Source organism: Macaca fascicularis, chromosome 13 (genome assembly GCF_037993035.2).
Source record: "Macaca fascicularis isolate 582-1 chromosome 13, T2T-MFA8v1.1".
Classification (NCBI taxonomy): Eukaryota; Metazoa; Chordata; class Mammalia; order Primates; family Cercopithecidae; genus Macaca; species Macaca fascicularis.
In genome coordinates, this window is record NC_088387.1 from 2999960 (window position 1) to 3024908 (window position 24949).

General features: G+C 50.7%; 1 protein-coding gene across 47 annotated transcripts in view; it reads left to right on the forward strand.

Moving 5' to 3' along the window:
* INPP4A (inositol polyphosphate-4-phosphatase type I A) overlaps positions 1-24949 on the forward strand; it is a 165024-nt gene that overhangs the window by 103335 nt on the left and 36740 nt on the right. For 10 of the 47 annotated variants that reach the window (XM_045368772.3, XM_045368765.2, XM_045368760.3 and 7 more), the window contains 12 exons: positions 650-780; positions 2726-2830; positions 3311-3419; positions 5701-5718; positions 9525-9708; positions 11027-11245; positions 12325-12580; positions 16161-16193; positions 20456-20628; positions 21532-21655; positions 22533-22659; positions 22925-23065. In XM_045368772.3, the coding sequence (XP_045224707.2) occupies positions 650-780; positions 2726-2830; positions 3311-3419; positions 5701-5718; positions 9525-9708; positions 11027-11245; positions 12325-12580; positions 16161-16193; positions 20456-20628; positions 21532-21655; positions 22533-22659; positions 22925-23065 (1620 nt within the window). Of the gene's footprint in view, positions 1-649; positions 781-2725; positions 2831-3310; positions 3420-5700; positions 5719-7094; positions 7259-9524; positions 9709-11026; positions 11341-12324; positions 12581-15235; positions 15256-16160; positions 16194-20455; positions 20629-21531; positions 21656-22532; positions 22660-22924; positions 23066-24949 lie in introns of those variants that run through there. The other 37 variants (XM_074011025.1, XM_045368768.2, XM_074011040.1 and 34 more) reach the window with 14 other exon arrangements.

Genomic DNA, 24949 nt, shown 5'->3' on the forward strand with positions numbered 1-24949 from the left:
CGTCCCATACCCAGAAAGGATGGCAGTGAGACAGAAGGGCTTGTGACGGCAGCGCGATCTGTGGAACTCCGCTGCTGAGGAGCCAACTCTAGGCTGCAGCTGAGCAGTTTTAGATTCTGCAGCTCCCTTATCAGGGGGAGGGCAGAAGGCCCACACCTCAGGAGAACCTGGGAGGCGATGAGAAACGCCGTCCTGATAGCCTCCTAGGGGAGATGATGAGACAAGCAGGAGATGGCTCGGGGCGGTTACTCACAGCCTGCAGTCCTCTCTGTTCCGGGAGGATCACACGTGGTTTGCCCAGACTCAGGTGGGCTGTGGTTTGAGCCTGTGCCTGAGGGTGCCTGCAGGTCATTAAGGTAAAGCGTCTCCCCGGCAGCCCTGCCTCCTTCTCCCCACCTGCACTTAGTTTCCCTTGAACATTTGACTAAGTTCCCGTGAAAAGCTACTCTGGATACATTCCCGTGTGGTCAGTGGTCTGCCTTTCATGTAGCTAGTTGCCTTTTAGACAGGTAGTGTAACCATTGTCCTGGCCCACCCTGGGCATCCGTGATTCTTGCCCTGCAAATGCTGTTGTCCTGGGTAGGCCTCCTGGGCCTCTCTGGGGAAACCAGTTAGCCCGCAGCCTGATGCATCTGTGTCTTGCTTTCAGAGTGTGTGAGCTGGAGGAGCTGGGAGAGCTGTCCCCTTGCTGGGAGAGCCTCCGGCGTCAAATTGTCACCCAGTACCAGACCATCATCCTCACATACCAGGAGAACCTGACCGACCTCCATCAGTACAAAGGTGGGCGCACCCCCATGCTGTCCCCACACACACACAGGCACACACACACACTCTCACTCACTGTCACTCACCCTGCTTTCCCAGCCAGAGATCTGGAAGACAGGGCCACTTACACATTCCCACTGACAGACCCTTTAATGCATTTTTAAAAATAACTTCTCATGTAGGTGTGAATTCTTTCAAATATGGGTTTTTCAGATCTTAATTAAAAAGACCAATCTGTGAATTGCAGTGAAGAGTCCTCCTATGGTGTCATCTACCAAAACAGTCACTGTGGAATGAAATTTAGGGGAGGCGAAATCTCGGGCTATTACTGGTTCATGTTATTTCTTCATCTTGGACTAATGTCAGTACAGTGACCGAAAGGATGTAGGTCACTCGCCTGGAAACAAAGCAGGTTTTCTTGATTTCGCGATTTAAAGAGTCGGGGTAACTTCTGTTAAACATATACATTGTTAAGGGGGAACTCTGTATTTTAAGGCACAGAAAGCAAAGTGGAGTGTGAATGAACACCTCACTGTTTCTCCTTGAAAGATGCCATTTGATTTTCAAAACGCTCTCAGGGCAGATTTAGAAATCTGTTCTTGCTCCTTTTTTATTCCAAGTGGAATGCATTTTTTGGTTTTTCGTTACTCTATGTATTACTTTAGCATTTTGAATTATTCTCTATTTTTAGATTCTTCCCTTTGATTCCTCTACATAATGGAATTTCAGGGTTTAAGGAAAACCATAAGCCCTTAATATGGTTTTGACACAGAACCTATGAACCCGTCCGTAAACTTGGATGAGAAGAAGCCAAATGCAGAACTGACAAGGAGGTGTTGCTTAGGCTTGGCGTGAGTCTGAAGAGAGGGTCTGAGTATGTCACCAGGAGAAACGGCAGCATTTGCCCAGGAAGGAACCGAGGGACTCACCCATGCCTGCTGCCTCTTACCTGGGAAAGTGTGAAACCCACCCAGCCTTGAGTGTTCTAGAGCAGAGCTTCTCAAATGTCAGTGTGCACCCGGATTCCTTGAGAACTGTGTTGAAGTGGCGATCCGGGATTGTGCCTTTCTCATAGGCTCTCGGACGCTCATGCTGCGGTCTGTGGACTGCACCCTAAGTATCAGGCCTCAGAGAGCCATCTCCTGTGGCAAACTGGAGGCACACAGTGGCTGGTCTGCGGTTCGTATGCTGGCAGTATCAGTTGATATTTTTCATTAGATGAAACGTTTTTTTTCTTCTACTCTTGTGGTTGTCAGTTTAATTTGCAATCCCTTTATTTTGTAGGCATGTGATTCTCTAATTAGTTATGGATTCTGATTGTAGAAACAAGATTGTGGATATTTGTTATAAAATAGTGTCCAGGCTCCTTAACCAACAGACGTGAACAGGGAAACATCGAAGTTCGTGTGTCAGAAGGCTGGAATCAATGCTGTATTGCATTTGTTCATCTCGATGGGCCTGAAGGGTTGAGAAGGCCTCTTCATCAATTTTGAGAGTTGAGATGTATTGCTCTAGCCAAACCAAATTCTTAGCTGTTTGATGATGGCGGTCTCTGGAGTCAGAACTGGCAGTCTCTGGCATGGACCCCTTTGCTTATTCCAGTAGTGCTGACATCGTGCTGCACAGAATGACATTTTTTGTATCAGATCTCTCAGTAGAGAGCCGGGTCTTGGAAGACGCAGCATCGTTACCATAGCTTTTTGAAGCCAGTTCTCCCTGGCGCCATTCATTCCCTGAGCACCCAGAACCAGCTCTCCCGACCAGCGGGCTGCCCTTGGCGTCTCACCCACCTGCCACCTGCAAATGAAATGTGCTCATGGCAACTCAGAACCTTCTAGGCCACTGCTGACACATACCTGCATATATGCCACAGCATCCTCTGAATTCCATGTTCTACTTGCAGCTCGTGAACGCAGCATGCGTGCTGATGGCCTTTATCTTCTCCTGTTCCATTTCTTAGGGCCCTCGTTTAAAGCAAGCAGTTTGAAAGCAGATAAAAAGTTAGAATTTGTTCCCACAAACTTGCACATACAAAGGATGAGAGTTCAAGACGATGGAGGATCAGGTACCTATTTTTCTGCCCCCTCTCGTTGAATCACATTTTGCTGCTTTTCTCTCTAGGTACTTGGTCCCTGAGTGCCCCACATCTGCCCATTTCCCTGTGTGCTCTGGGCGGCTGGGAGGAGAGATTTGTCACAAAGATCTTCAGAAGGCCTCTGTTAAGAGCCCACACCCCTTCCTTTTGTCTCTCCTCGCTCTAGCTTCCCTTTGCATTTCTGCAGTAGAAAGTTGCCTGTAGGCCGTTCTGCCCAAGGAGGGATGCAAACAGGAGTTACAGGGTGGCTTTTTGCAGCCCGTGTGGCTCCACTTGAAATGTTTTGAACCCCTTTTTGCTGAGGTGATGGCACTGGGCTCCAGGAGACCCTTGGGCGGCCAGGGCTGTGGGAGGGAGGGTCAGGACCCCAGACTTGTGTGCATATCCCTATAGCTGGCTTGTCCACAGGCCTGAGCCCAGAGTAATGGAGGAGAGCTTTCTGTCATTCAGATCAGAACTACGATATCGTCACCATCGGGGCGCCAGCAGCACACTGCCAAGGTTTTAAGTCAGGAGGTCTCCGCAAAAAGCTGCACAAATTTGAAGAGACCAAGAAACAGTAAGTAGCCAGAGAGAGCTTGTGGTCCTTGTACAGTTTTCTGATGCTTCTTTTCTCCGTTTAAAATAAAATCAAAGTATGACCACAAGAACATCCAGCCGTCTGATCTGCCTCTGCATGGCGGGAGGATCTGCCTCATGGAGCCTGTGCTGCTCTGTTGGCGTGTGACTGAGCTGGGTGGGTGATGAGGGCACTGGATCGATGGTCCTGTCCTGCAAAATGAGGAGCAGATTGTGATCCCACCTCAGAAGTGGTGCTCCGGGCAGCCACCCTGTGCGGACTCTGCTGGCTCGGCATCCTTTAGAGTCCCTGGCCAGTCAGTCGAGCACCACAGGCACTGAGCCTGAAGCATGTTGTTTCCTAGAGTGCAGCAGTGGTAAACATTCCCAGTTTCTGAAAGATTTGGGGGGCCGTACAGAGCTCCTGTCCTGAGCAGGAAATTTCCAGGTAGGGCGGGTGGTGAAGGGCATGTCAGGCAAAGACGTGGCAGAAGCAGTGCACGTGGCGAAATGTGGCCGGGTGCGCAGTGCCGGCGGCGGAGAGCTAAGAGGGCTGGCCTTGCTGCCAGCCTGCTCTGTGACCAGAGGTACAGTGCCCAGCAGATCTAGGCTTGGTTCCAGGAGCTCAGGGCCTTGCCTGGGAGTAGACAAGTCAGCAAGCGCCATTTGGCGTGACCAATGCCCGAAACAAGCATGCTGTTTCGGGTGCATGGAGCAGGGCATCCACCCAGCCCCCAGGGGTGGGAGGGAGAGAGCCAGAAATAAACCCAAGCTGTTGTGTTAGATGTGCGGGAGGCATTGATGATCTTCCAGAACGTCACCTGTGAAGATTTCAGCAGCTCAGGAAGTGGGGGTGATGAGTGTCGATGACCGGTAAGGTCCTTGGACTGTGACCGTAAAATAGAGGAAGTAGCATGAGGTGTTTGGTTGAGGGAGAATAATTATGACTTAGCATGTGTTTGGGCTGATAGGGAAAGACAGAAGTGGATGAGGTAAGGTGAATGAGAAGAAAACAGTGTTGGAGCAGGGTTCTCACAGGATGGAAAGAGGCAAGAGCAGGCGTTCGTCAGAAGGGCCAGGAGAAGAGGGGGCGCTGCAGAGAGGTGTTTGAGGTGGGAAGGAGCAAGCGGAGGCATCCATGGACAGCCTCTGCGGCATGTGGGCTGGGGAGGGTCAGACTCAGCAAGCGAGCATGGAACAGTGTGAGGGAAGGTGAGCAAAGGCCCAGGGAGCGTCACAAGAATCCCCTGGACGGTCAGGTGAAGAACTCTGGCACAGGCCACGGAGCTGGTGGGTGGCACCTGACTGTGCTGCCACGGCTGGGAGTCAGGACATGACCTGAGAAAACGGACTCTAGGCTGGAGCTGGAAGGAGGTAAAAGGTCAGATCCGTGGCTGAGGGGGTCAGGGAGGCAGCTAGGGGCATCACTGCTCAGGGGCAAGGCTGAGCAGGGAACGGAAGAGCGTGCCCTGTGAGAATCACGTTCAGATACATGCACGGGCTGCCTGGGCCAGCCCAGAGCCCAGTGAGTCCTGGAGATGGGAGGAGAAACAGGGAAGGGGAATTCAGGCCCCCAGACAACCTACTTGACCTCGATTCATTCCCAAGGGTGCTTCCCTAAGACAAACCAGGTAACCGGACCTGCCTTAGGATTCGCTGACTCCAGCGTCCCTTTGGGAAATAGGAAGAAGACGCAGCTTCCTGTGGCCACCGCAGCTCTGCACAGCCAGCCAGAAAGCGTGTCTGTCGCTCCATTGCATGTTGCCCTGTGGAGAGTGTGAGCGTGCAGCTTGAGATGGGGTGGGGCCTTGAAGGAGAACGCGTAGTAACTCTGTGTGGCCAGTCGAGAAGGGGGCCTCCTGGGGGTCTTCATCCCAGGCGGCTTGGGGTGTTAATTCTTGATAACTCTGCATGTTAACTTTAGAATTTATTTCTCAAAATACCTCTTTAGTATTTTTCAAATAGATAAGTTTCTATTTAATTTCCTACTAATGCCATCAAGCCACTTATGGATACGGTATTCATGATCTGAACTTTCCTTCCAATGCAGAGGTAACTTGGCCTGAGGTGGGGTGTCTCCCTGGGGCTCGAGCACAGGGAGTGAGGCTGCCCTGAGGAATAAGCACGTCGGGCTCATAATTGTAGTCATCCCTGTAGTTGGGACCTCAACACATAATTTTAAGTATTTTGTCAAAAAATAAGTTGGCTTTTTAATTTTTTTGTTTTTGCATTTGGTATTTGCTAACAAACTGCTAATATTTCATTTTGGTTCTTTTCTTTAGCAGTTTTGAGGAGTGTTGGTGAGTTTTCTGTCTGTGGAGAGAGTGTCTGTTTGGGTCTCGTCCTCACGCAGAGAAAGCTTGTGCCATCCCCACCCCTCCTCGTGTGGGCTTCCCCCGCGGTGCTGCCATGGTTCCTAGTCACGCACCTCGTAGACAGTTCTCCCTTCCAACTGCAATGTTCTTTAATAATGAATAGCCAATCTTCAGTCTGCTGTTTTACCTTTCAAACCTGGCAGCCGCGTGTTGCCGTGCTCGCTCTGAGAAAGGTCCTCGTTCTGTTTCTCCCAGGAGGAGGAAGGGCCCAACCTGGGAAGCCTCTAGGTGCCGAGTTCTCGTGTCAGCCCCTGGGTGCAGCTGGGAACCCCTTTCTGTCTTAAACAGGAATCTTGTGGCTTTTCAGTTTTCACTTCACTATTACCTCTTGTACAAATGAAGCCAGCCTACCTCTTCATGATACTTATTAATTTATGCTGATGTTAATAACACTGTTACCAGGGTCAGTTTTACTCCTGGGGGTGGGTGCAAACCAAGATTTAATACAACTGAGTGGCTTTTGCCACCAGATAATTAGTTGACAGTTAGAATCCACAGTGTCTGCTGCCTGGGCTTCCCTCCTGCTGCCCCAGGCTCATAACAGAGGCTCTGCAGTGGTGCTTCATTCAGAGGCACCTGCAGCCCCTCAAGAAATGCTGCTGCCTCAGAGCCTGTGACCCATGGGGCTCAGGGGCTATGGCTGGGCCCTGCTGCAGGTGTCAGGCTCTGCTGGGGGCATCTGACAGCAGGGAGCACTGAGGACATTCCTCCATGTCCAGGCTGAGGCCTCTCAGCTTCCCCCTGGGGTCCTTTTCCCTGAGGGTACTTCAGGTACAAGGGAGGGAGGAGGGCATCTAGGCACGGTCGCTGCTGCTCCCGCCTCCCTAACGGAGGAGACCCACGCTACTTCTGTGGAAGTGGCTCCCAGCCTCCCCTCCCTGCCTTTTCTCTACTGGGGCCTCTTTCAAGGCCTGATCTTTCCCATAGGGGACAAGTAAAGTACTTAGGGGTTGAGTCTAGGGGTGCAGGGGAAGAGGAATGGGAGGAGAGTGCCAAAGGCCCAGCTGCCACCAAGGCCTGCTCCTGGGTAAATCCCAACCCAGGTGTTTTGGGTTGAACCTTGTTACTGGGGAACTTTCTGAGTTCCTGGGTTCCCTCTGAGGACCCTCCATTGCCCAGTCTGGGCCTGGTCACCCCTTCCCCCTCTGCTCCCTGCTCCCCATATACAAGACTGTCCCCGAAGCGGGGAGGGGATGGAGTGGGGAGGGTTATAGGCAGAAGGAGGGTCCCTGCCTGGAGACTGTGAGGGGCTAAATCCCAGGCGGAGAGGACCCAGCCTCCCCATCCTCCTACCCTTGCAGAACCCAGCTCCTTGGGGGCTCAGCCTCTGCAGAGGTGATCCTGCTCTTCTCATGTCCAGAGTGACTGTTGCTCAGCAGTTACCAGCAGTTCCTGGCCAGGGCCACAAGACTCCACCCTTACGCTCTCGTGGCATCTTCAGTTTAGCCCATGACCCCAGCTCTGGGTAGGTCCGGGTCTGGGGTGGGGTCCTAATGCAAAGTCCAAGGGCCATACCTAGGATACTGCCTCCTGGGGCTGCCCCTGGGCTTCATGTCTACACCTCCATCCTGCCGCCTTCATGTGGCCGCCTGGTTTTTAAAACTAGGTAGTTGAGCACACATGCTTCTATTTTCCTCATCATCCTAAACAGCACTTCTTTGGAATTTGCCTTTTCTTGCCTCTGCCATGTATATCCCGTGCATAAGTCCCAGGTACCATCGTCAAAACATGACTTGTGAGAACACAGGGCAAGTAGAGGGCAGTGCTTTTCTCTTGGCCTGGGCAGAGGGTATATATTTGTTGAAGGGCACACGGCCACCTCCTTGCACAGAAGTAGATCTGCATACAGCACATTTAATATATTTACTCTAAATATTGGGGGTCTGGGAAGAATCCATTTTTTTTCACCATTTTTGGAGTCAGGGTCTTGCTCTGTCCCCCAGACTGGAGTGCACTGGCACCATCAAAACTCACTGCAGCCTCAAACTCTTGGGCTCAGTTGACCCTCCTGCCTCAGCCTCCTAAGTAGCCAGAACCACAAGCACAAGCCACCATGCCTAACTAATTTTTACATTTTTTTAAAAGATGGGGTCTCCCGATGTTGCCCAGGCTGGTCTTGAACTCCCGGGCTCAAGCAGTCCTCCCACCTTGGCCTACCAAAGTGCTAGGATTATAGGCCACCATGCTTGGCTGAATTGATTTTTTAACACCCTATTTTGAGATTGTGTTTTTAAGACGAAATGATCCTAGAAGGCAGCTATTCATTTGGAAGAGTGATTGCAGATTGGAAAGTAGTCGTGTGCACATCGTGCTGTGGAATGACTCCTGTTGTGCCCCGCGAGCTTGAGTGCGGTCTGCTGCATGAGCTTCTGGCACATCCATTGTTTTTTACTGTGGCGTGTGGGCTTGTGGTGGTGGTGTTTCTTTCTGGGGTGCTTTGGTTTTCGGTTTTTGCATGTTTGCCGCATAATCCAGCAAGGGAAGGGGTAGTGGTGGTTTCTTGATGACCCACTTTGGGACTTCCCTGGGAAGGGGCCAATGGGAGAAGATTCTCAGCCCTGAGCAAGGTGACCGTCATCTCCAGGGGAAGTGATGGAGGATGTGGTGAGAGGTGCCCTCGCTCCTCCTCTTTCTCGCTGTTCCCCAGAATTCAAAGGGTCACTCTTTATAGGGACCAGTCAGGACCCCTCATCCTATGTGTGAAGGGACACCAGTTCTACCCAGAGCTCACAATTTCAAATTTTAGGAGGAGACCCTCTGCACTGGTGGCTTGTACTTCTCTGCTTTCCTCAGCTTCCTCAGATGGTCTGAAAATAAATGTATAATATTGCATTGATTGGGATCCAGGCTAAGAGACACGCAATTCATCATCACCATGTAGTTGGACCCAACATGCTGGCCAGGCCCCTATAGCGGGGGGACGTGAAGTTGGTCCTTCAGAGCCTCCTGATTGTGCTGGGAGGGGCCAGGCTGTAGGCTGTAGGCTTGGCATCAGACCCCTAGACACACACGCTGCTTGGTGGCGAAGAGGTGGGAAGGAGGGATAGCCAGGGTTTCACAGCCGCTGAGGAGTCCGGCTTTGCCTGTGGCTTGGCATGTTCTCTACTTTCTCTTTATTTGATGAAACATTAGTTCTCAAATTAGGGAAGTCCTGGAGTGAAGGAAAGGGAAAGGAAACCCAATTTTCTAGGGACTTGCTGGGGTCAGACATGAGAAGAAGGATGACTGTGGGTGTGTTCACAGGGAGCTTGAATTCCTGATTGGCCAAGTGAAAAAAAATAGGTTTTGGTTGCTTGGGGACAAAGTCCAACACCCACTGCAGTCTCTGCTACACTGTGATAACCTGACCCCTTCTTCTGTAGATGGTCTCCACGTCTCCACTGAAGTACTGCTTACAAGTTAATAGATGAGGTTGTGAGGTGAAAGATTATGATCATTTGGGTGATTACGGGATATGATTGTTCAATACCTGTTCACACATTTACATACACAAGTGAAAATACAGATACATGCAAATACAGATGAAAGACTGAGTCATAGTTTAATATTTCAAGCTTCTGCCATATAGACAGGAAGAATCCACTAAGATATACTTTGCTCATCAACAACTAGAGTAGCCTAGGAGAACAGCCCTGAGTCATCTTAGGGTTAATGTGACTGGGGCTGGCATGGTGCTGTCGTCCTTTACAGATTCTGGAGAATCCCTTAGAATCTGTTCTTATCCTTTCCAGTACATCATCTGGCTGCCAGTCCATAATCTACATACCGCAGGACGTTGTCAGAGCCAAGGAGATCATCGCCCAGATCAACACCCTGAAAACCCAAGTCAGCTACTATGCAGAGCGGCTGTCAAGGGCAGCCAAGGACAGGTCTGCCACTGGCCTTGAGAGGACACTCGCCATCTTGGCAGACAAGGTAGGAGGGGTGCCCTGCTGCATGTGGGCTGGGGAGTTTCCTTGGGTTTCTGGGGGCCGCCGGGCAGCCCAGGTGTGCCTAAGGTGGTCCACAAAGAGCGTGACATTGGGAAGACTTTGAAGGTCTACCTGAGGTCCATTTCCCACAAAAACCAGGGCGGTTTCGTGATTCGTCCGCAGAGCCGGACAGACAAAGGGCAGAGCCCAGGGCTCATGACTCTTAGGTGCAGCCTCAGGCACGTGTGCCCTTCAGTGAGTCTGTGGGGCTCATTTTGTTGAGGCTAATACAGTTCCACGTCTTTCTCAGTAACAGCCTAACCAGCACTCTTTTTTTTTTTTTTTTTTTTTTTGCCACATTTCTATTGTAGTTGAATTTGAAAACAGAAACTGAGCTATTATACAGACATAAGATAAGAACAATATAATTTTATTGGCTTACATACAGTCAGTACACCAGCTTCTACTTAGCCATAACTTGATCCTGATTTAAAAATATGTAAGTATTAATCCCAACTGAGGAAGTGGCTATTATCAGACCCTTTTGATGGATGATGCTTTTTCCCATCACTCAGTCTCCCTCTCAGTGCACACACACACACACACACAGTCACACACAAACACACACAGATTCTGACTGCACCTCTGCACTCACACTCACTGTGCTATTGAACTGCTTTTCCTGATCAGAATGTGTAATACCCTTCACGTGTGTTCACACAGCATAAAGAGTGTGAGGTGGGGATTAGATCCACTGGAAAAGAAAGATGTAGTTGTCAGCAGTAACATTGTGAACCACAGAACCCGTGATGCGTGCGGAATTCTCCTAAACCAGACATGTTGTGCCAGGAGGCCAGCTACCCAGACCCAGAACTTGATGTATTAGATGCTGAGGAACGAAAGATAAGACTTCCACAATTGAACCAAAGTAAGACCTGACCCCTGGACACTTGTTCGCTGGAAGGTGGAGGACAGACCAGGAAGTCTGTCAAGGCTGGGGCAGTGGGCTGTCTCTGCAGGCCCCTCCCCTAGCAATCACAGGTCAGAGGCAGGCAGGGATCAGAGAATGTCAGAGATTTCTCACCCTCTTTTCCTCTTGCTTGGTGGGAAATTCTTGTTAAGATTCAGCCCCAGCGGGCCACAGGGCCGTCTTCGTATTCAGACATCTTGAGGGATGTAGCCCTTCAGTTGCTTTGCACTGTGGAGAAAGGCAGAGGGGTGCAGTACTGGGCTTTAAGCCCATTCTCCATTTCTCAGATAAGGCAGGGGCCTCCCCAACCCCTGGCCTGGGCTCAGCAGCCTTGGTTTGTGTGCACCTGCAGACACGGCAGCTGGTCACGGTCTGCGACTGCAAGCTCCTGGCCAACTCCATCCATGGGCTGAACGCCGCGCGGCCTGACTACATTGCCTCCAAGGCTTCTCCCACTTCGACTGAGGAGGAGCAGGTGATGCTTAGAAATGACCAGGACACCCTCATGGCCCGGTGGACAGGGAGAAACAGCCGATCTTCCCTGCAGGTGGACTGGCACGAGGAGGAGTGGGTGAGTCTGCTGCCGTGGCTGTCATCCCACTGCTGGACTTGGGCCGAAAACCGCAAAGCCTGTTGCCAGTCTCTGTCCCTCCGAAGTGCCTCAAGGTTTGACTGCTGGGAACAAGCTCCAGGTTTCCTTCCTGGATGGCTCCTTGGCTCCTGATGCAGGGAGGGAGACTATTTTGGAAACCTGGTGTCCAGATAGGGGTAGAGCTGTGCTGGGGCCTGGGCCAGCCTCAGGCCTGGATGAAGAGGAAGAGAAGTGGGTTGTCCTCCCCTGTTGGAGGTCTCTCCTTCCCCTGCCGCCTGTGCCTTCTGTGGCCCTGGGATGCTTGAGACCAGTCAGGCCTCTCCTACTTCCTCAGTGCTCTGTTTGCTGTTAGATTTTCCAGGGCTATGTGTATGTGGGGATGTGGTAGCTCTGGTGCTGGGGCAAGTAGTTGTGGATTTTGGAGCGGCCGCCCTGACATTGCATCACATTATTGTTCCTCAGAGAATTGGCGCCGGGAGCAGGATCTGTGTTTCTTGAGGGAGTGACATATTGTACAACTTGTTTTTGCCATTGATTGAGACTACCGCTTAGAGGCATTGTTCTGCAAGCCCTGAACTATTAATCAGCAGCAAAGTAGCATCCTATATGCTGTGTGTGTTTCTGCACATCACTCCCAGACCTCCCTCACCTCCTCCCCACCTCCTCTATCCAAATTTCCGTTCCCTTCCATCCAAAGGAGACCTCCATCTTGTCTGTGTGTGACGGTTGTAGGAAGTCTTCAGTGGCAGGAGGAGGAGATGGGACAGTGCCCTGTGGCCCTTCAGGCAGCACTGGAGGGCCACCTGGCCTCCAGAAGAGTTACTAGCAAACCTTTCCCAAACTCTAGAAACAATGGCCACAGGAGATCGATACATCATTGAAAAGCAAATGCAACTTTAATGGGGAATTAGGAATCATCTTTATATTTCTAAACTTTGAGGTATTTTAACAAGTGTGGAAGCCCAGGGCAGGGGATCGGTGGAGGGCGATTTGGTTTGTGTTCTGTTTGTGTTTCTGTTCGGGAGAGCTGACCCACACGGGCCCCTTTGATTTGGAAGGAGAAAGTGTGGCTGAACGTGGACAAGAGCCTAGAATGCATCATTCAGCGTGTGGACAAGCTGCTGCAGAGGGAGCGGCTGCACGGCGAGGGCTGTGAGGACGTCTTCCCCTGTGCAGGCAGCTGCACCAGCAAGAAAGGTAACCCGGACAGCCACGCCTACTGGATCAGACCAGAAGACCCCTTCTGTGATGTCCCCTCCTCACCATGCCCCTCCACCATGCCCTCCGCTGCATGCCATCCTCATCTGACCACACGTGCGTATGCATCCATGCTTCCCACACGCTGCCTCCACTTCACCTTGTGTTGCTTCCGTTTGTCTGTGTCTCTGATCCATGCACTCCTCCCCCACGCAGACTGCAGGGAGGGCCGCCAGGTGGAGCGGGGGCGTCCCAGTGCACGGAGCAGCGGGCGGTGAGAGCGGAGTCTCCGGTTGCCTTTCCATGTAACTGGAGCCCATGTGTGATTCTGCATCTCTGCCAGTCAGAATCTCAGGGTCCTCTTGGGATACACCATCCTGGCTCTAAGGGTTGGGCTCCTGGGCTTTTCAGGTTTGTAAAGCAGTCTGAGAACCTGAAGGAGGCCAGGATGCAGACGCCTTTCTGATGTGATTGTCTATGGCATTAGGAATTGGTTGAGTGAAAGGGGAAAGGGGAATTGTGCAGGGACACAGCTGGATGAGAGAGATTGGCAGGTCCAGTGGACGCGTCTGAAAGCTGGTTGGCATTGGCTGGGCACTCTCTGACGCAGCAGAGGCATGTTGCCTTGGGGCTTGGTAACAGAGAGTGGGCCCCTGTTCCTGGGCTTCTTGTGGTCCGAGTCGAGTGGTTTGGTAGGACATTGGCATGAAGCAGCACGCCTCACAACAGTCTCCTGTCCGCAGAGACACGGCACACCAGGACACTGTCCTGCAGAGAGCCTTAAAGCTGGGAAACGGTCCCTGCAACTGAGGTGCCTCCCGTCTTTTCCTGTAAGAGCCGGAGAGTTACAAGCTAGGCGGCTGAGACTTGCCCACAGACCTAGCTTCTGCCTCCTTTTTGTTCTCCTGTGGGAGTTTTAAGCCATAGTAGGAAAGGCCCAGATGTGCTGGGATTAGGCTTCCTGTGATGAGGGCTTTTATATTCTGAATTGGGGAACTTCCATTCAAGGTGTCAGCGTGCTTCTTGGTCAGAGCCTCTGGGCAAATCCCCCTTCGGGTTGTCAGACGCCCTTTGCCTATTTACTCCGCCTGCAGTCTGTTTCCAGGGCACTGTCTCACTTGAGCCTCTGTCTCGACCGTTGTCCCGTCACCCATCTCTCCATCTCTGGGGGTTTGTAGTTTCACTTCCCCACACCTGTGATTGGTTCATGGAACTATTTTATCTTTATTCATGTTCTCTTTTTTATGTAAATCGTGTTCCTTTTGAAAACTTTCTGAAAGTTCATTGTTTATTTCTTTCCACTTTATTATCTTGTGATTTTAAATTTTTCTACAGATAACGAAAAGAGTAATTTATTGGCTGTTTTAAATGTGGGAGCTAGTTTATTTCATCAGATGGGATTATATCCCTAACTTAAGTGTCATTTTTTTTCTAGGCACATCCTGTATTGTTTAAATATAGATACATTTTTATTCAGTTTTAAAGTTATTTAAATGAGCATTTATGCTATTTAGGGTTTGGCTTGCGTGTGCCATAAAAATCAGCTGTTATAATAATGGGAATGTGAAGCTTACTTACATTTGAGAGAGTCTAACTCTGCTGATCAGTACTCAAAGAAATGTATGAAACCATATGCCACCAAATTATCTGTGGATGGTCCTTAATTTAAACATTTTTAGCACAGCCAGGAAGCTGTTCAGTCCTCACTGTAAGCAGGAGGATCAGAAAGAAGCAGTCTGTGAGGTATTTATTTCAGTGAGTCTTGTCCACAGTGCCACGGCTTGGCTCTGTCGTGGCTTTTTATATCATTCCAAGTTACTGGAGCCATTGTTTTGGCTTAATGAGCAGGTGTGTTCACACCAACATATTTATTATATGAAAATAACTCTGTACTGCTCTGAAAGGCATCATCACTTTTCATTCCAGTGCTATGCCCTGTCCTAGGTCCTTGGTTTTTATTTTTCACCAGGGAGCTGCCCTGCCTCAGAGCTGCCCTGCCCTGATCAGAGAGCCCTGTCTGGCAGGTGAGGGTCACCCAGGGCCAAGGCTTTGTGGGGGACCCACTGACAAGTATCTGCCAAAACCACAGAGGCTCCTCAAACTTCCCTTCTTCTCATCTCTCCAAAAGTCTCCCGTGCCCCTCTACCCCCACCTGCCAAGGTGTGCCACTGTTGCCCCACTAGGATTTAGTGGCTTCTACCGCCTTCCTCCTGTACACTCTGTCACTCTCCTCATACCCAAAGAGACCCTTAGACCAAGTTTTTCTTAGTCTGGGGTCTGTGGGTACCCACAGGTTCTTGTACCCCTGAGATTATGTGCTGGAATCTGCGTGTGTATAGAGAGGAAGTCCAGAGTGGTCATCTGTTCCCAACTGCATGACCCAAGGCAAGTTACAAACCATTATTCCAGGAGTACCAGGGAAGACCCCCTCTTTCTCCCCTTTGATTGAAAGATGAATTTAGCAAATCGGGTTTAATCCCTGATGCCTTCACAGCAACGGTCCCAACCCAGCTGTTGGGGAACAGGCTCCTAGACCTTCCTCCTCATTCATGAACTCAGAATCCTAGAAGATGGGTTATGGGGAGGCAAAAATCTGTATTTTTTCAAGGCCTCGCATAACCTGATGAGCAGATCAATATGTAAGAGCCACAGTTCCGAATCACTGTGGGTTTCTACCTTTGTTAGCAACATGGTCTCAGGGTATCTGGGTTAACGAAGAGGTTGAACTCTTAACCTTACAGATGCCTTTGTATTCTCTTTCCCCTTTGCCAGTTTGAAAAGTCACTTCCAAAGACGATGAGAGAGGAAGGATGCTTTGCCCTTCTTTACAACCTAGGTTGTAAAATCCCCATCAAGCTGTTCTGGCTGTTCTTCGGGATCCGGGATCCGAGGCCACCTCATTTCCGCATCCTGAAGACATTCTTTGAACTGAAATGCTCAGACATAAATTAACATATATGTTTTCTCCCATGATTCCTTTTCAAACTCATTTTCTCTTAGATGGTGCACCCAGTTAACTGGAAAGTTTAGTTTTTAAGGGAAATATGAAATTGAAATAAGGTTAAATGGAATCAAAATTGGTATTCTTTGAGGACCTGAAGGGACATTCTAATTGGAGACTACCCCTAAATCACAAAACTTAGCATTTGGTTTAAATGTGGAAGATTGGCATCGTTGTTTTTTTTTTTTGGTATACTGGTTTCATTCCTGGATCTTAACACTTTGGATCTCAGCAGTCAATCCTGAGCCCAGGCTTCCCCGGTGAATCAGAGCAGTGGGCCTGACCGGGGAACGCTCCGTGTGCTGGTCAGTCTCTCTCCTTACAAGTTGCTTCCAGATGCCGCAAGCCAACGCAGGGCTCCGCCACTACAATGTGATTTATGTGGGTGCTGTTTCCTGCAGCATTTATCACATTGTAATAAGCTGGATCGCACATCCCGAAGAGCATTGTATGTTGAAGTATTGGCAACATGAATGTTTAAGCCGGGGAATCTCATTGTTTACCACTGAGAGGGCTTGCTGCCGGAGTACTTTGGTGAGCCTTCTTGGGGAAGAGGCAGCCAGGCACCAAGACCTCTTCTCTGTTTGTTAGCCACGTTACTGCAAGCTGCTGACGCAGCTGCTCTGAGATTGAGTTGCTTGGTTTGAACTGTGTGCTGCTCCTTAATCATCCATGTCGCCCTCCATTTCTGTGCAGATTGCAGCCCCCCTCCTGAAGAGTCCAGCCCAGGTACGTGGTTTCCGTTCAAGGCTCCTGCTGACGCCCTCTTACTTAACACTCAGGTAGTGTTTTGTAGCTAAATTACCAAAGATTGCCTTATGATCCCAGAGTCGGGAAAGTATTCCAGGACCACCTTCGTTGTGAGGCATGAAACACTTTTCGCAGGTTTGGTGAGGGACCAGCTGAGCAGAGGAAATTGTGACCTGAGGCAGACTACCACATGTCTTTGTTTTACTCTTACATTCTAAAGTCTTTTCAGATGAGCGCGTTGGGCTACCTGACGTGGGTGACCTGAGGTAGGGAGGTACACATTTTGGACTTTCTGGGTGCGGTTTTAGAATTCTTACCAGACATCGCTATGGGCCTCAGTTGGAGTTAGTGCCAGAAATGTAATCTCTTTGCTGCATTTGCATGTAGAAACCAATGTTTATGGTTCTAGTTCAGGGGTTGGCAAGCTACAGCACTGAGCTAAATCTTGTCCACAGCCTGCTCTTATAAATAATGTTTTGTTGGAAACCAACCTTGCCCACTTGTTCATGGATTGTCTACAGCTGCTTTTGTGCAGCAGTGCCAGAGTTCATTGCAGCAGAGAACCCGTGGCCTTCAAAGCCTAAAATATTTACTGTCTAGCTCTTTACAGAAAATGTGTGCTCGGCCGGGCACAGTGGCTCCCGCCTGTAATCCCAGCACTTTGGGAGGCCGACGCGGGCGGATCACGAGGTCAGGAGATCGAGACCGTCCTGGCTAACAATGTGAGACCTCGTCTCTACTAAAAATACAAAAAAAAAAAGGAGCCGGGCGTGGTGGCGGGCGCCTATAGTCCCAGCTACTCGGGAGGCTGAGGCAGGAGAATGGCATGAACCCGGGAGGCAGAGCTTGCAGTCAGCCGAGATCGCACCACTGCACTCCAGCCTGGGTGACAGAGCAAGGCTCCATCTCAAAAAAAATAAAAAAAGAAAAAAAAGAAAAAGAAAATGTGTGCTGACCCCTGATCTAGTTCATATTGAGTTTCCTGGGTATTGCTTGTGGTTTTGAGCATGAGTCCCCCAAATAATAAATATGATTTGATGTTCTTTTTCTTACATTCCAAAAGTCAGCTGCATGGTCAGTCTATCGCTTGCGTATTTCTGACTGGTTATACACGTAAGAGAGCAGGATACTTTGTTGAGTTCTAGAATGTAACGAGTCCATGACTGTGGGATTTACCAGGCTAACGGCTATTCCTGTGCATTGCTAGTGAAGCCTGTCCACCCATACAGCCCCGTGAGTCAGCGTAGTGTGGTGGCTCCTGGCAGCAACCCCAGGACGCTCTTAGAAGTTAGCCCGTCGGCGGGTTAATCTGATTGGACACCTCATAGGGACTCTCCCAGTTTGCTTTCAGCCCCTTCATAGTTTCTCTTTCCCCAAAAGTCAGTGTCACCTTGAGCAGGCCTTGGGCCCCACCCCCTTGGACCCTGAAGGTTATTGAGGCCTTGGTAGATGTACGAATAGTTGGCCTTGGTCTCCTCCTCCATGTCCTCCCCTGGGCCCATGCCTCAGCTGACCTCCATGGCAGGCCAGTGCCTTCAGACCGAGCTGTCGCCTGAGCCTCAGTGGTGCTGAAGCCTGGGGCCGTACCCAGCCGTTAGGGCCAGGAGAGGGCTGGTGGCGTGTGCATCTGCTCCCACAGAAGCTCGGGGGTCTTCTCAATTCTGGGCTTCTGAGGGTTGCAGAACTAATGGGAAGTCTCGTGGGTCCCCGGGCAGCCCACGGACAATGCCTGGCCTGTAGAGCCCTCCTGGTTGTGCGTCAGCTGGGACATTCCCAGAAGCACTGATGGCTTTTTCACAGTTGATGCTGATGGACTAAGATGGTCCCTGCAAGGAGTTCTTTTGGCTTTTCCTGGAGAACTGCATTTAATCTGGGCTAAAATATACACACTTACAAAGGCACACACACTCTCCCTTTCTCCCTCCCCTACTAATGAGGGGAAAATGCAGAAGCAAAGTCCGGATTTGAAAGTGCTCTTCAAAGTTACCTAAGTTAGTATGGCCCATGGATTCACTACCGGTCTGCAAACATTACGGGTTAGGAACTAAATAAGGAGCTTTCTACAAAAACACGGGTCGGCGACGTCACTCAGGACATTGTTTCATTGAGCTGATGTTTTTTCATAACTCGGCTTTCTAGTGAAGGAAGCAGAGTATAAACCCTTCAGCGATCCCGGGGACCCAGGTGCCTTTACGTCACTAGATCCTGGGTAGAAATCATGTTACTGCCCAAGAAACTCATTTTGGTTGAAGTTTTAAAAAATTGTTCCAGACATGTCTGAGCCCTTCTCTGGGCAGATAACCACACTCACCTTCTACCAAGTTCCATATCTCCTCTTTTCCAGGACACACGTCTTAGTGCTTTTTAGCCATTCTTTCTATACTACAATTTTTTTTTTCCATTTTTTTCCTGATATAGCAAAGCAACGTTCTCATGGGAATTTAGTTTAAAGGGAAATAGGCAAAGTGAAAAAGTTGTAAGACCGATTGTATAGTTTGATCATTTTCAGATTAAAATAATCATGATTTTTACGATATGCATGATAGGTAGAAGAGCAAAGTAAAACTGGCAACATTTTCTTTAAGAGCATGTACTTCTTAGAGAAGGATAGTCTACTGCCTACCTTTCCCCAGACTGTTTGGCTAGAAAAACCTGTTTGCCATTGGCATTTTTGATAGGCACTTCATGTAATCGGCATACATTCAACAGAATTCTTCAAAGAAACAAAAACATGGTCTCTGAGAACTTCAGTGGAGGAAAGAGACTCGGATATTATCTAGTGCCTCTCATTTTATGAAAAAGGTCCCACATGGCTGAGGGGTCAAGGGCCTGGCCTGTGGTCACCTCTGCTCAGCAGTGGCCGGGGCCGGGACTCAACATTTTCCACCTCTCAGTTCAGTGTTCTTCGTCACTGGGGTTCCTTTGCTAAGACCTGTTTGCTGTGGACTTTCTAAATTTAAGCCTGCTTTTTCCGTTACAGATACAAACGCTGTCCACAAACAGTTAGTGTGCCTGCATGTGCAATTAGGCCACCTCCAACTTTTGAGCTGCTACAGATACTTAAACATTTCCATTAACCAAACACTGAGTGTAGGGAATTCTTAGGCATGTTTCAATATTTCTTTAGGTTGGTTTCTCAGTGACGTGCCAACCGTCCAGCTTGAGAGGACAGGGCCAAGCCGCCCTTCTCTCGGTCTCTGAGATTCTGTTTATCTGAGACAGAGGTTACCCTCTGGCAGCCGCACAGCTCCCACAGCCCGGGGCCTTCCCTGAGTGCCGTGCCGGGACATGGCCTGGTGCATTCTGTGGCTCGAACCCTCACCCTAAGGAGCCTGCACTGCCCGGGCTTCACTCCGCAACTTCTCACCATGTTTGGTGTGGTGGATTCACCAAGTGGTGATGGCCAGATGCCTATTTCTGGTCTTAGTGACCTGTTACAAATAGAACCTTAATGAGGGCCTGTCTTCCCTTTTAAATGTCTTCTAAATAGGAAGGAAAAAAAGAGTCAAAACCCAAAATATCTTTCACCCTGTTTTTCTCCCTTGAGGCTCTATTTTTAAAAAGTTGTTTTGGTATAGGGTCAAAGTTTCCATATATTCCTAAAAGAAAACTGAGCTAGAAATAGTACTGGGGAAGGAAGGTGGGGGTGGGGAAGGAAGTGAGTGCAAGGTGGGGCCGTTCTGAGGGCTGAAAGCTCTGGAGCTGTGAGGAATGGTCCCCCTCCAGGTGTGCAGGGTGAGAATTGAACACAGTTGCATACAAGGCTTGGCAAGGGCAGAGGAGTCTCTGACTTAACTTCATACCCAGGTCAAGAGAAGGGGGAGCACAGAGAACCTTTCTGGGGTCCTTCCTCTTCGCGTGGAGGTGCTACCGCGCGTGGAAGGAGATGAGCCTCTGCGGACAGAGCATTTTCTGGCCTCGTCATGACTTGCAGAAGTTTTTTTGTTGTTCTCCCCCAAAGGCATTGTCTGAAGTATTTCTGTCTAGGGTCCCCAACAGGTTCAGGAGACCAGGCATGTGTTGGAGGTACCGGAGTAGAACTGATGTTTGAGGTTGCTGGAAAGAGCTGGGGCTCGAGGGCTAGGGACTGGGTTGGTTCTAGACAGAGCTAGAAGATAGGGTGGAGATGGGCGAGTGGGAGGACTGCAGTGGTTAGGGGCCAGGTGACTTGTTAAATTGCCAGAACCTAATTCTTCAAATACATCTCTCTCATTGTGATGACCCCCTCGCTTGTGCCGCAGGTGAATGGAGTGAGGCCCTTTACCCGCTGCTGACCACTCTCACCGACTGCGTGGCCATGATGAGTGACAAGGCCAAGAAGGCCATGGTATTCCTGCTCATGCAGGACAGCGCGCCCACCATAGCCACCTACCTGAGCCTGCAGTACCGCCGTGACGTGGTCTTCTGCCAGACGGTAGGCCCCGGGAGCACCCCGAGGGAGGCAGCGGGCACCTCCCAGCTCGGAAAAGACAGGCTTAGGAAGCCCTTGCCTCTCACTTCACTTGTAAAGTGAGCACGCTAACCCTAACCCTAACCCTAACTTTGCACCTGCAAAGTCTGCTGATTCTGTACCCAGGAGGTAGTGAGGGCGTGGGTGGCGCAAGCCTCTTTGCTATGTTTGTTTTTTTTTTTTTTAGCTGCACAGGAGTTGAGTGAGGGCAACAACACAGGTATTTGCGGTCAGTGCAGACATTGCTGATATAACAGTAGGTGCCTTAGGTCTGCAGCTTGTTGCAGGACTCTTATTGTTGAGAGAAGTGAAGCCTTGAAATGAACGTAACAAGTTTAATAGTTGCCAGTAACCAAATTAGTAAAGTGAACAGTGCTTTGGGGTTGGGCTGGTTCTCTCCGAGTTCCCTCACCCATCCTGGAGAGTCCTGTTTCATTCCACAGAAAATCTCCCACTGAGGAAACTTTGAGTGACCATGTTGTCTCTCACTTCTGTTTTTTGCTGGGGCTGAGTTTCCAGCCAGGGTGGCGTGGCTCTATGAGCAGATAGACCCTTTCACTGTGAGTAATTAATTATGGGCTTCCAGAAGGTTCCAGCCTAGGAATAATGCCAGGTACAGGTCAGGTCAGAAGCCGGGCCAAAACCAAACCTACGTTGTGAGTGACAGGAATAGCAAGCCCACTGTTGGGCGTCTTCCCATGGCTAGGGCGTGCCCCACCTGGGCTTCTTGAGGGACAGGAGGTGCTGCTGAAGCCCCTTTGAGTAGTGGCAACAGGGGAAGGGGGCGGTGGGGGGCTGGGCATGATCTGACTGCCATTTGGTGGGCAGGCATGTGACCCTGAACCGCTTCACCCCACGCCCCCACAGCTGACTGCCCTCATCTGCGGCTTCATCATTAAGCTGAGGAACTGCCTGCATGACGACGGCTTCCTGCGCCAGCTCTACACCATCGGGCTGCTGGCCCAGTTCGAGAGCCTGCTGAGCACCTACGGTGAGGCGCCCCGGGCCAGGATCGGGAGCCCTACTTGCGTGTGTGGTTTCCATCTTTTCTGGCTAGGTATTTTTCTCACCGTACCAGTAATGCGTGCTGATTAGAATAAATCCAAAATACATAACAGCAGACCAGATGGCAGTCCTGGCAGTTACACAGGCACACGCCTTGGTTTGTTGTTGTTTCTGGTTGAGGATGGATGTTCATCACTTAACCAGTAACTTCCTGTTGGACTTCGGGTTGTTCCTGAAACACCAGTGCAGCAGTGGCCTCTGTGCACGAGACACTTGTGGGCCTGTTTCTACGGCTCCTGAATGACTAGAAGGAGAGTTACTGGGTCAGAGGGTAGGAATATTTTTAAATTTAATAGATATTTCCAAGTTGCTTTCCAAAAAGGCTCTCTTCTTCCTACCCTTGTTTATTATTTATTTCTTCTGAGAAGGTGATAGAAAGCATTTGTTAATCTTTGGAAACCGAGGACATCGAATAGATATCAAGCCCTGTGTAACGGGAGGGTCTGGCCTCAGCAAAGCTGCTTTAGCATCTCTCATTTCGTGTTTCAAGAGCTGGCTTTGCTTTCTGAGTTTATGTATTTGTTTCCCTCCCTACTATCCTGCGCTTGCCCAAGAAAGAACGGGAAAGGATGGCGCGTGTTTCCACCGGCTGCATGTTCTGATGTGGCTGTGGGATTTCAGAGGCATTGTTGACTGACAGAGGAGTGGGTTGCAGGGGAAGAGGCTCAGAAAATCCCCCTCCCCCAGAGCCACACCTGCACCACTCCTGTCACAGCCAGGCCCGAGCTCGGCTGCCTTCTGCTGAGACTGGGGAGAGCGGCAGGGCCCTCTGCCTGACAGCCCCGCCCCTCTCTCGTGTCCAGGGGAGGAGCTGGCAATGCTGGAGGACATGAGCCTTGGGATCATGGACTTGAGGAACGTGACCTTCAAAGTCACTCAGGCCACTTCCAGCGCCTCCGCAGACATGCTGCCCGTCATCACAGGAAATCGGTAGAGTGTTGGTTTAAAATTCTCTGAGCCAGAGAGCAGTGTTCGTATTTGTTTATTTCAGGGAATCTACTCTTCCTTCTGAATTTTTTATCCTATTTCATTTTGTTAAATGCTCTGATTACAGCCCCTAGGTTAGTACCACTCCCTTAAAGGTCTGTGGTTGGCCGTTTGGCCATCACTGAGCCAGAGGGCCAGCCTGGGCACTGCCGTCTGCTCGGTGGCCCTCTGGCCTCACACTGCTCTCCCTCTCTCCGCCTTTCTCCAGCGACGGGTTTAACGTGCGGGTCCCTCTGCCGGGTCCACTGTTTGACGCCCTGCCCCGGGAGATCCAGAGCGGCATGCTGCTGCGAGTGCAACCCGTCCTCTTCAATGTGGGCATCAATGAGCAACAGACACTGGCCGAGAGGTGCGTGCCGGCCCTTCGGGGCTGCGGGAGTGCGGCGGCCTTGGAGATGACACAGAAAACGTACTTACCCCTCTTCAGGCTCCAAGTGCTGGACAGACGTCGTTATCTTTCCCTCCTTTGGCCAACATTTTCGTCATGGCCGTGCACCTCACTGTCTTTGGTGCTAGGGACACAGGGTGGCCCAAAGGTGGTCTCTGTCCTCAGAGACTCAGCAGGTGGGAGAGAGAGACATGGATGCAACGATGAAGACAGATACAGGGCATTGTGGGATCCCGAGTAGGGCACCCAGCAAGTTCTAAGGGGGTCTGTAGAGGCTTCTTGGAGTTGCAGGGGATGAGGCTTTGAAGTGTGAGTAGGAGTTGGATGATTAGGTGGAGGGGAGACGTGTCAGATTAAGAAGACTGAGGAAAGGCCTGGTGGGGAGAAACAGCATGTAGTTCAGGGGCAGCAGGTTCCAGGCAGGGATTGGCAGGTAGGGGTAGACAGGCTCTGTGTGCCAGGCTGACACTCATGCCTGAACCTAAAGGCTTACACCTTGTAAACTGCCCTCCAGGGTCACTTGCCACTCCGCGGAGGGGAGTTGTGTGTGCCTGTGTGTGCACATGTGCCTGTGTGTGCACATGTGTGTGAGGAGATAGGGTAGATGGGGTATATGTACCCTGTACTGGCCTTCCACTACATGAGAATGAGTCCTGTGTTGTCAGTGATCTTCATGTGATGTGTGTAGACTAGTCTAAACAGATATCTTCAAGTACTTGCTGTGAAGGAAATTTGGTTTCCAGAACAGTATGCCATGTTGCTGCTGGGCCTTCTCATGTCCAGCCCCAGTGGTTGATGTCCATTGTCGCCCAGGTGTAGGGTCACCCCAACTTAGGAAATACGGTGTTGTTGCTGGGAGACAATGAAGAACTTTCAGTGGGCCAGGACGCAATCCGATTTACATTTCAAGTAGGTTGTTTCACTGGCACGTGCTGGGAGGAGATAAAGGGGACAGGTGTGAGGAGGAAACTGCTGGGAGGAGTCCAGGCCAGAGGTGGGAACCTGGATCAGGGCCGGGGGAGTGTTGGTGTTCTGCAGAGGGGTAGGCTGGGGAACTGTTTAAGTGGTCAGTGGAAGGGTTTAGTCTTTAGTGGGGCTGGGGCTGAGCGGGAGGAGAGTACACCAGACAGACCCACCCACTGAGCTCATAAACTGGCAGGAGAGTCGTGTCCAGAGGCAGGTGGTGAGCTGGGTTTGGGCTGAGGGCACCAGCCCAGGAAGCAAAGCCCCAAAGGTGTGAGCAGAGCTGGAGGCGCCTATGCCAGGGAGAGGCAAAGCCTCACTGGAGCCCCAGCAGGGAGGTGGCCCAGGGAAGGGAGAAGGATGGTGCCTGCATCCGGTAGCTGCGGATCCCACGGGCTTGCAGGAGCAGTTTCTGGAGAGGACTGAGCCAGGGCCAGGTGCACTGAGTAGAGGGGAGGGTGGAGGATGCAACGCTGAGGACAGAGAGGACTTGGGAAGAGCAGGTTCTTGGCTTTGTTCCTTTATTGGCCCTGCAGTCACTGGTGAGCTGGGCTTGTTTATAAGCTGAGGGGAGAGCCCTCAGAGGGGAGACCACAGGCCCAGGGTCAGGGATGGCCCCCAAGGGAGCAGGTGCCTAGAGAAAAGGCCATTGTGGGCACCGGGGTGGATGGGCTGGGACTCGTAGGAGGGAGTCGTGCCCTCTGAGGGATGCTCTAGGGCCGCAAAGAAACTGATGCTCAGAAGGCCTCTCAGCAGGGACTTGTGGGACTGCACTGGGGCCCAGGACCTGGACTTCAGAGCCTGCATTTTCTAATGACCACCTTGTGCCTTGTTTGCAGGTGGCATTTTATGGCCTTGTTTCTTAGGCATTTGGCACATGCT